Source organism: Bufo gargarizans, chromosome 1, assembly GCF_014858855.1.
Source record: "Bufo gargarizans isolate SCDJY-AF-19 chromosome 1, ASM1485885v1, whole genome shotgun sequence".
NCBI classification, from domain to species: Eukaryota; Metazoa; Chordata; class Amphibia; order Anura; family Bufonidae; genus Bufo; species Bufo gargarizans.
In genome coordinates, this window is record NC_058080.1 from 751,998,576 (window position 1) to 752,009,503 (window position 10,928).

At 49.1% G+C, this 10,928-nt stretch overlaps 1 protein-coding gene across 2 annotated transcripts in view; it reads right to left on the reverse strand.

Moving 5' to 3' along the window:
• Positions 1 to 9,965, reverse strand: part of LOC122925098 (oocyte zinc finger protein XlCOF6-like) — an 818,943-nt gene extending 808,978 nt beyond the window's left edge. The window contains exons 1-3 of one of the 2 annotated variants that reach the window (XR_006387523.1): positions 9,905 to 9,965; positions 9,562 to 9,686; positions 9,199 to 9,245 (exon numbers count right to left, since the gene is read on the reverse strand). Coding sequence is in view for 1 of the 2 variants with exons in the window: in XM_044276609.1 (XP_044132544.1) it covers positions 8,859 to 8,892 (34 nt within the window). In the remaining variant the exon portion in view is untranslated. Of the gene's footprint in view, positions 1 to 8,858; positions 9,246 to 9,561; positions 9,687 to 9,904 lie in introns of those variants that run through there. The other variant, XM_044276609.1, reaches the window with a different exon arrangement.
• Between the last annotated feature and the right edge of the window lie 963 nt (positions 9,966 to 10,928).

Below are 10,928 nucleotides of genomic sequence, written 5' to 3' on the forward strand. Positions count from 1 at the left end.
AGTCTGGAGAGCCTTCATCCTCATCCAGATCTGGGATGTCCCTTTGCCATTTCTGTAATATTTTATCTCACATTGGTGTAAAACTCCGGGTGGTATATCCATAGAATGCTAACAGTGGTTTCCTGAGGTTGCTCGCCATACCCTCAAGGAGCGGAGTGGTGAAAAACAGATCAAGGCCCCCAAATTGTGCCCGGAAGGCATGTTTCAGTTGATAATAATTATACAGTACATGACTAGGAAAATTATAAGTGGTCTGTAAATATTGGAAGGAACAAAGAGACCCCCTATCTGTGATATGTGCAAGAGTAGTAATACCATGCCTCCTACATATCTGCATATGGGGGAACCCCACAGCATCCGTCGTTTTACATTTTGGTTCATCTGACCACTGAACAGTTTTCCATTTTGCCTCCATTGTAAATGAGCTTTGGCCCAGAGAAAACGGCGGTGTTTCTGGATTGTACTGACATAAGACTAATTCTCAGCTTTACGGCTCATGCACACGGCCGGAAGTGTTTTGCAGTCTGCAGATGCGCAAAACACAGATTCCGCCCGAGGCACGCCACCATTTATTTTTGTCTTCTGCAGAAATGTCCTATCTCTGTCCACAAAACGGACAATAATAGGACATGTTCTATTTTTGTTGTGGAATGGACATACAGACATGGAATGCACACGGATTAATTTCTGTTTTGCTTGTGGCCCCATTGAAATAAATGGTTCCGCATATGGGCCGCAAAAAAATGGAACGGACACAGATAAAAAACTTGCATTTGTGGATAACATGGTGAACTGTGGTCACAGACAGTGATTTCTGGAATGTTCCTGAGCCCATGCAGTGATTTCCAGTACAGAATCAGCCTGTTATTAACGCAGTGCTGCACAAAGGCACCACGAGCATCCAATACTGACCATCGGCCTTGTACACATGGATTTCTCCAGATTCCCTGAACCTTTTGATGATATTATGTCCTGTAGATGGTGGGAAATTGAAGGTTCCTCAACTTTGGGCCTCTTGCACCGTATGCCCTCCGAGACATAAGGTCCGTGAGCGGGCCATTTGTTCCGGAGTGGCATTGATCGTGCGCAGGGGAGCGCACAGCATCATAGATTACAATAATTCTGTGCGGGACAGGCAGCCCTCGGGACTATTGTTCCGCACTTATGATCTTATGAGTGCAGGACAATAGTCCCGCGGGCGGACCAACGGGCACAGCCACATTGTTATCTATGATGCTGTGCACTCCCATGCGCACGAACGATGACACTCCGGAACATATGGCCCGCTCACGGACCTTATGTATCAGAGGGTATACGGTCGTGTGCAAGAGGCCTTACTTTGAGGAACATGATTTTGAAATGACTCCCCAACTTTTGATGCAGTTTCTCACAGATTGGTGAACTTCTCGACTCAGGTGTTTAGCATTCATTCCCCATATAATGTTTTTTTTTTTTAAGACCACAGAGCACAGACCATCTCTAGCCCTTGAGGAAACGACAGCGAAACGTGCGTCGGGGCCTGGACTACACTGGTCTGTATACAAATGGGAGTTGATTTTCTTGGTTACTCTCTCCCTTATGCACTGTGCACTTTATTTACCTGTATAGTGGGAGTCTCTCTTGCAGGTACCCTGGGAGTGTTTGGGATTATCTGCAATTATTTATTGACAAAGTTTATGTAGTTCTTGTTTTTTGTCCTGTGTCTGTATAGCCGCATATACATGTATTTTATTATATTTGGTAATTGTACAATAAACTTGTTTTCTACTATTTGTAGCTGTGTAGTGTATTTTTAGGGGTTTTCTGGGAGACTCTGCCTCTCTTTATACCCGGTCACGTCACTTAGGCCTCATGCACACGGCTGCATTGCAGCCCGCATATGGCCATTCACCCATTCAACATGTTCTATTTTTTTGCGGTGCCGACGGATCTTGGATCTATTCAAGTTGAATGGGTCTGGATCGTTTGTTTACATTCAGTCTTTTGCCAGTGTAGGGAGAGGTTGCTGTGTGGAGCAGGGACAGGCTGTTAGGTACACCAAACGCTAGCTAATAGGGCCACAAAAGTCCTTTTAAGGACTGGTATAGGTGTGCTATAGATAGGTGTGATACACAGAGGGGTGTGATATACTTATAATATACTTTCTAACTTAGAAAGTATATTATAGTGCATTTGTATTGTGCAGCAGTTGTGTGCGGTTCTGCTGCGATACTGCAGGTATATAGAGGGACAAACGCTATTGGAATAACTAATTGCAACTGGTGTGATATACCTGTTGCCCCCCAAAAAAAACTGATTGAGGGGTGCTATATACCTGCTTCCACAAAATACTGATTGAGGGGTGCGATATACCTGCTTTCACCAAATATTAATTCAGGTGTTCTATATACCCGTTTCCATAAAATACTGATTGAGGGGTGCGATATAACTGCTTCTACAAAATACTGATAGAGGGGATTAATATACCTGCTTACACCAAATATTGATTTAGGCCTACGATACACTGGCTTCCACAAAATACTGAATGAGGGGTTCTATATACCGTATTTTTCGCCCTGTAAGACGCAGCTGCCCATAAGACACACCTAGGTTTTTGAGGAGGAAAATAAGAAAAAAATACTTTGAACCAAAAGGTGTGCTTTTGGTTGGTTTTGAACTAATGGTGGTCTGTGGATGACACTATTATGGGGGATCTGTGGGTGACACTGTTATGGGGGATCGGTGGGTGACACTGTTATGGGGGATCGGTGGGTGACACTGTTATGGGGGATCGGTGGGTGACACTGTTATGGGGGATCTGTGGGTGACACTTATGGGGGATCTGTGGGTGACACTGTTATGGGGGATCTGTGGGTGACACTTATGGGGGATCTGTGGGTGACACTGTTATGGGGGATCTGTGGGTGACACTGTTATGGGGGATCTGTGGGTGACACTGTTATGGGGGATCTGTGGGTGACACTGTTATGGGGGATCTGTGGGTGACACTGTTATGGGGGATCTGTGGGTGACACTGTTATGGGGGATCTGTGGGTGACACTGTTATGGGGGATCTGTGGGTGACACTGTTATGGGGGATCTGTGGGTGACACTGTTATGGGGGATCTGTGGGTGACACTGTTATGGGGGATCTGTGGGTGACACGGTTATGGGGGATCTGTGGGTGACACTGTTATGGGGGATCTGTGGGTGACACGGTTATGGGGATCTGTGGGTGACACGGTTATGGGGGATCTGTGGGTGACACGGTTATGGGGGATCTGTGGGTGACACGGTTATGGGGATCTCTGGATGGCTCTTATTGGAGTCTCTGGATGGCACTGTTATAAGGATCTGTGGATGACACATATATAGCATCTTATCCTATGTGTCATCCACAGATCCCCTCCAGAACAGTGTCCCTGTAGTGTGAATGACCCCCAATACAGGGGTTGGGGGTCGCATCTGGTTTTATAATGACAGCGGGGCCCGTGCAGTGACTGTATTCTACTACACTTATAGGGTGAAAAACGGTACCTAGTTCCACAAAATACTGATTGAGGAGTTTGATATACCTGCTTCCACAAATACTGCTCTTCTCTAGGGACTTTGGCACAGGGTCGTTTTAAAAATGACAGGCAGAGGAAGAGGCAGGCCGTTCCGCAGGAGTGGTAAAGGTCGGGCAGGTGCACCAGGCTGGAGCCTAAGTGGGAAGTTGGAGAAGGTTCGTACAATTACGTCAATGGACCCACCAGAGTTGGTTGAGTGGCTCACTCAGCCTTCCGCTTCTGCACCTTCCTCATCCTCTGTATCTGCACCCTCCTCACTGTCTGCTGTGTGCACCCCCAAAGACACCACCACCACCATAGCCCCTCCACTCGAGTCAGAGGAATTATTTTTCAATCCATTCCCAGACCTTACTGGTGCGCAGCCATTCTTGGCATCGGATGAGGAGGTACCAACGGCCGCCATCCAGCGGTCTGAACACAGTACCCAGATCAGCCCACGGAAGGTAGTCCCCGCTGTTGCTGCCTACCCCGAGATCTCTGTCAGTGGTGGTGAAGGTGACGATGATGATGTGTCAATGGACGTTACGTGGGTGCCCACAAGAGAGGAAGAGGAGGGGAGTTCAGAGGGAGAGACAGAGCAGCAGATAGGGAGGAGAAGGAGGAGAAGTAGGCAGAACTCGCAGTGCACAGGAGGCAAAAAACAGACTGCTAACATATCTGGGGCGAGCCATCCAACATGCACGGTCACATCTTGCGCTCCCAGGACGCCGGCACATGGCTCCGCAGTGTGGGCTTTTTTTTAACATGTCAGCTGCTGACAATAGTGTTGCCATCTGTAGCCTGTGCTGTCAACGCAGTAAGCCCAACACTCACTTAGGGACGACCACCTTAAGAAGGCACCTGGCCTCCCATCACCGTGCCCAGTTGGAGCAATGCCATCAGAATCCACAACGCCACACTCCCGGCGCTCCACATCCTGCCTCTTCTCCTCTCATTTGTCCTCCACTCCACCTTCCACCGTGCCATCGTCGTGTTCATCTGGCAAAAGGCAGGCTCCAGTGACCCAAATGCTCGAGCGTAAAAAGTTGATGACGCCGGATAACCCTCTTGCCCAACGGCTGACCGCTGGCTTACTGCTAGCCTTCCAACTACTGCCATATAAACTGGTGGACTCAGAGGCCTTTCGAAAATTTTGGGCCATTGGAACACCGCAATGGAAGGTCCCCGGAAGGAAATATTTCTCCCAGAAGGGCATCCCAGAGCTATATGGCCACGTTCAGCGGCAAGTGAATGTATCTCTGGCACACAGGCAGGGAAGGTACATAACTTTTACTGCCCACTGGGTGAACCTTCTGACGGCCGTCAAGCATGTAACTCGTGGCACCCGTGTGGATTTGGTGCTACCAACACGGATTGCATGCAGGCCTGCTTCTTCTTCACCTCCTTTTACTCTATTTTCCGTCTCCTCCTCGGCTGACTCCTCCTTTTCCACTGCTACCGCCTCTTCCGCTGCACCCCCCATGATCCCCAGAACCTATTCGACATGCCAGATGAGACGTTGACATGTTGTGCCTGGAAGCCAAGAGTCACACCGGTCCTGCACTCCCTTCAGCTGTGCAGTCAGAGGCCGGACAGTGGCTAATCCCGCTCAATTTGACAGTTGGTAAAGTCGTGTGGGACAACAGTGCCAATATACTGAGCACGCTGAAACAGGGCAAAATGACACGTGCCGTGCATGGCACACCTCCTGAACTTAGTCGTGCAGCGATTTGTTGCCAAATACCCCGGGGTCCAGGATGTCTTGCGGCAGGCCAGGAAAATCTCTGGCCATTTTAGAAAATCTTACATGGCCATGGTTCGCCTTGCTAACGTTCAGCAGCAACACCACCTGCCCGTCAGACGTCGGATTTGTGACTGACCGATGCGCTGGAACTCCACCTTGTATATGCTTGATAGGCTGCTCCAGCAGCAATGTGCCGTTAACGACTACCTGTACAAACTCTGCGGCAGGACAGGTTCTGGGGAGCTTGGTTTCTTTTTACCGCGCCAGTGGCTGCTAATGCGCGACACATGCAGACTTCTGCGGCCATTTGAGAAGATCACCAAACTGGTCAGTCGCAGCCAGGGCGCCATCAGTGACATCGTACCTTACGTCTTCTTTATGGAGCGTGCATTGCGTTGTGTCATTGATCAAGCCATTGAGGAGCATGAAGATAAGGAAGTCGCAATGATGAATAAATTCCCAGGGGGGGCTACTCCATCTGAGACAAGTCAGCAGGAGTCTGAAGAGGATGATGGCTGAGGGGAGGAGGAGGAGCAAGAAGAGCAGGCTTTGAGAGGGACAGTAAACTTTTCAGGGATCCCTGGTGTTGTTCCGTGGCTGGGGGGGTGAGACCGAGGACGACATTCTCCTGGGAGATGAGCAGGAGCCAGGACGCTCTGCCGCTTCCAATTTAGTGCAAATAGGAGCCTTCATGCTCAAGTGTTTGAAGAGGGACCCCCGTATAAAAAGCATAAAAGGCAAGGACCAGTACTGGGTAGCAACGTACTTAGACCCCCGGTACAAACACAAAATGGCAGACATGTTACCAGCATCAGAGAGGGCTGTCAGAATGCAGGATTTCCAGGCCTTGCTGCGAGAGATGCTGCATTCTCCTGTTCCAGGCGCTGGCAAAGGAATTTCCACCCACAGTGAAACAGGTGCGGAAACCAATCCTACCGCACCTGCAAGAAGAGGGCGGTTTGAAGATGTGTTGGTCACTTCAGATATGAGATCATTCTTGCAACCAACCCATTGACAGCTGCTCTCCGGATCCAGCCTCAGGGAACGCCTAGATCGACAGGTGTCCGACTACATTGGATTAACGGCCGATGTGGGCACTCTGAGAAGCGAGGAACCCCTTGACTACTGGGTGTGCAGGCTTGTCCTGTGGCCAGAGCTGGCACAATTTACCATGGAACTCTTGGCTTGCCCCTCGTCGAGTGTCCTGTCCAAAAGGACGTTCAGTGCAGCAGGGGGGAAAGTGACTGATAAGCGCACTCGCCTAGCTCACGACAGTGTGGACTACCTCACATTTCTAAAAATGAATAAAGCATGGATCTCAGAGGAATTCAACACCTGTGACGACCACGTGTAATTGAATTTCCTCATACCAGCCCACACATATCCGCCACCACACAGAACAAAGAATGGTCCTTGTCTTATATCAATATACAGCGGCATAAAAGGCCTTTTCTGTCCGGTGAATGCCTAATGTTTGGGGCCTCTACTCCACTGGCCTAAAATATTATTTTTCTAGGCTCCAGCAGGGCACATTTTTGATAGTTTCCCTTTTAAGATGCATACAAATGCCTCCTGATTAAAATACATATTTTTTGTGGGAATTTTTTGCCATTGATCCCCCTCTGGTCACTGTCCATGTTGTGAGACTATTTGTGCACTTCTAGTAAGTATTTGCTGGCTGCAAATATGACCTGCCATTAAAGTGAAGGGGGCCCGCCGCGAACATTTGATCTCGAACGTCCTGATCGATGTTTGTCCATCACTATTCACATTTACTTACAGTTTAAGCTGGCCCCAAAGTTTGTTAGAACATTCTGGGACATGCAATTATTGCTAGAAGTCACACGTTCAGTTTGATGGGGATGAGCAGATAATCGCTTAAGTGATGGACAACATGATCACATTTAGCAATTTAAAGCTGATGCCGGACAAGAATTTTAATACAAATTTTTTCACATTTTATTGAGACACCAACGACTTAGGCTACTTTCACACTAGCATTTTGGCTTTCTGTTTGTGAGATCCGTCATGGGCTCTACCAAGCAGCCCAAAACGGATCGGTTTTGACCTAATGCATTTTGAAAAGGATCCGCTATAAGAGGCTGGTGCTCCTCCATTACATGTCACTGCACACACGTGTATACACTGCACATGACGGCTCTTACCCTGTGATATAAGAGGCTGGTGCTCCTCCATTACATGTCACTGCACACACGTGTATACACTGCACATGACGGCTATTACCTTGTGATATAAGAGGCTGGTGCTCCTCCATTACATGTCACTGCACACACGTGTACACACTGCACATGACGGCTCTTACCTTGTGATATAAGAGGCTGGTGCTCCTCCATTACATGTCACTGCACACACGTGTATACACTGCACATGGCGGCTATTACCCTGTGATATAAGAGGCTGGTGCTCCTCCATTACATGTCACTGCACACACGTGTATACACTGCACATGACGGGTCTTACCTTGTGATATAAGAGGCTGGTGCTCCACCATTACATGTCACTGCACACACGTGTATACACTGCACATGACGGCTCTTACCCTGTGATATAAGAGGCTGGTGCTCCTCCATTACATGTCACTGCACACACGTGTATACACTGCACATGACGGCTCTTACCTTGTGATATAAGAGGCTGGAGCTCCTCCATTACATGTCACTGCACACACGTGTATACACTGCACATGACGGCTCTTACCCTGTGATATAAGAGGCTGGTGCTCCTCCATTACATGTCACTGCACACACGTGTATACACTGCACATGACGGGTCTTACCTTGTGATATAAGAGGCTGGTGCTCCTCCATTACATGTCACTGCACACACGTGTATACACTGCACATGACGGCTCTTACCTTGTGATATAAGAGGCTGGAGCTCCTCCATTACATGTCACTGCACACACGTGTATACACTGCACATGACGGCTCTTACCCTGTGATATAAGAGGCTGGTGCTCCTCCATTACATGTCACTGCACACACGTGTATACACTGCACATGACGGGTCTTACCTTGTGATATAAGAGGCTGGTGCTCCTCCATTACATGTCACTGCACACACGTGTATACACTGCACATGACGGCTCTTACCTTGTGATATAAGAGGCTGGTGCTCCTCCATTACATGTCACCGCACACACGTGTATACACTGCACATGGCGGCTCTTACCTTGTGATATAAGAGGCTGGTGCTCCTCCATTACATGTCACTGCACACACGTGTATACACTGCACATGACGGGTCTTACCTTGTGATATAAGAGGCTGGTGCTCCTCCATTACATGTCACTACACACAAGTGTATACACTGCACATGACGGCTCTTACCTTGTGATATAAGAGGCTGGTGCTCGTCCACTACATGTCACTGCACACACGTGTATACACTGCACATGACAGCTCTTACCCTGTGATATAAGAGGCTGGTGCTCCTCCATCACATGTCACTGCACACACGTGTATACACTGCACATGACGGGTCTTACCTTGTGATATAAGAGGCTGGTGCTCCTCCATTACATGTCACTGCACACACGTGTATACACTGCACATGACGGCTCTTACCTTGTGATATAAGAGGCTGGTGCTCCTCCATCATGGCCTCCTTGTACAGATCCTTGTGTCCTTCTATATACTCCCACTCCTCCATGGAGAAATAGACAGTGACATCCTGACACCTTAGAGGAACCTGACAACACAATGACACCGTCATCACCCAGACCCCTCCAGTGCTGTTACTGGAGAATTTCCCAGCATTCCCAGCAGTGTCACCTCTCCAGTCAGCAGCTCCATCATCTTGTGGGTGAGTTCTAGGATCTTCTGCTCATGTATCAGGGGGTGAGGGGGAGGCTCTGAGATGGGGGGAGGGGTCCTGCTCCACCCTCCTGACTCCTGGAGATGGATGATGGGAGTCACACAGTCCCCCGATGTCTTCTTCACTATTGTGTACTCCTGTGGATGGAGAGAGACACTTAGGGAACAACCCCTTCAGGGGCCATGTGCTCTCCTCCGGCCCTTTTTCTCCTGGGTACAACGTGCCTACTTACCTTCTCATGGGTCCTACAACATCACTATTGGTCACTGGTCACATGACACATCACTCACCATACTGGGGGCTGATCTTCAGGTTTTCCATCACTTGGAAGGTCTGGAGGCCGTTCTCCAGGACCCTGGACTCCTCCTATCACTTCCTATGATGGATTCTCCTTCCCGATGTCTGACTTGTTACAGAATACAATAAAGAGGATAGAAATCTAGAAAAGTTTACCTCTCCGCTCAGCAGGGAGATGATCTCCAAGGTGAGGTCTAATATTCTTCTGCTGATCTCCTTCCTGTCCATCCTTGGTGGCTCATTCAGGACAAGGGTCGTATTGCTGGTTTTCTTTAGGATACCTCCAAAAAGAAAGGAAAAAGGAATGAGCTCCAGGTGTATCTAAGCTCCTGGCAGTAAAACCTCATTCACACAGAGCAGATTCTCTAATCCACTACTACTTTCCCCATCATACTAAGCTGAGGAGCGGAGAAGGATTCCTTGTGTGTAACGGAGGAGAATCTCCAGAGGTGACATGTCTGAGCTCTCCACCACACTGTCTCCTCACAGCTCATCTTACCTGCAGGCTGGAGGAATGGCTGATACCAGAGAGAACAAGAGCCCTGACTACCGACCAGGACCTGCCCAGTATCTGCTGCACTGCCAGAGCTGAAGGACCTGGGGTGATGTCACCGTCATGTGATCAGTGCAGGGGGGCGGGGCTGAGCAGTCACTGATCACATGACAGTGACATCATCACAGGTCTTTCAGCAGTACATTCACAGTAGAGAAGAGAACGGCTGACGAGTCCAGTCTTTTCTGTTCTGCTTCTGTGCTGAATAGTCTGAAGCTCTCGGCCCAGCCCAATACTTTAGGAGAGATCAGGACTAGTGTTGATCGAACTTGTTTTGAAAGTAATTCTTTAGAGTTGAGCGAACACCTGGATGTTTGGGTTCGAGAAGTTCGGCCGAACATTCCGGAAATGTTCGGGTTCGGGATCCGAACCCGACCCGAACTTCGTCCCGAACCCCATTGAAGTCAATGGGGACCCGAACTTTTCGGCACTAAAAAGGTTGTAAAATAGCCCAGGAAAGGGCTAGAGGGCTGCAAAAGGCAGCAAAATGTAGTTAATTCCCCTGCAAACAAATGTGGATAGGGAAATGAATAAAAATAAAATAAATAAAAATTTACCTCGGGGGGATCCGGAGCGACATTTGTGACTGGTAGGGGGGGGGAGCTGGTTCTGCTGCCCCTCCTGCGTCCGTAGCGCCTGGCAGAAGTTATGCCAGTGTGGCTGTGGCTGCGGCTGTAGGGGGGGAGGGGCTGACTTCTTTGGCTTCCTCGCTCTCAGGGTCTGGTAATGGTGACTTGCAGGGGGAGAGCTCCTTTTCCGTAGAGGGGAAGAAGGTGGAATGTTCATTCTGGTTCAACAGACATGGCATTCGGACCTTCCGAGAACAGAACGGGGGCGAGACCACCTGGTCTTCACCCACAACCGGCTCTGGAGCCAGACGGAATGTGGTCTGTCTGAAGTGGAGTAGCGATGAAGCTTGCCCTACTAGAAGAGGGTAGTGGAGCTCCTGCTTGGGATGGGTTTCAAGGCA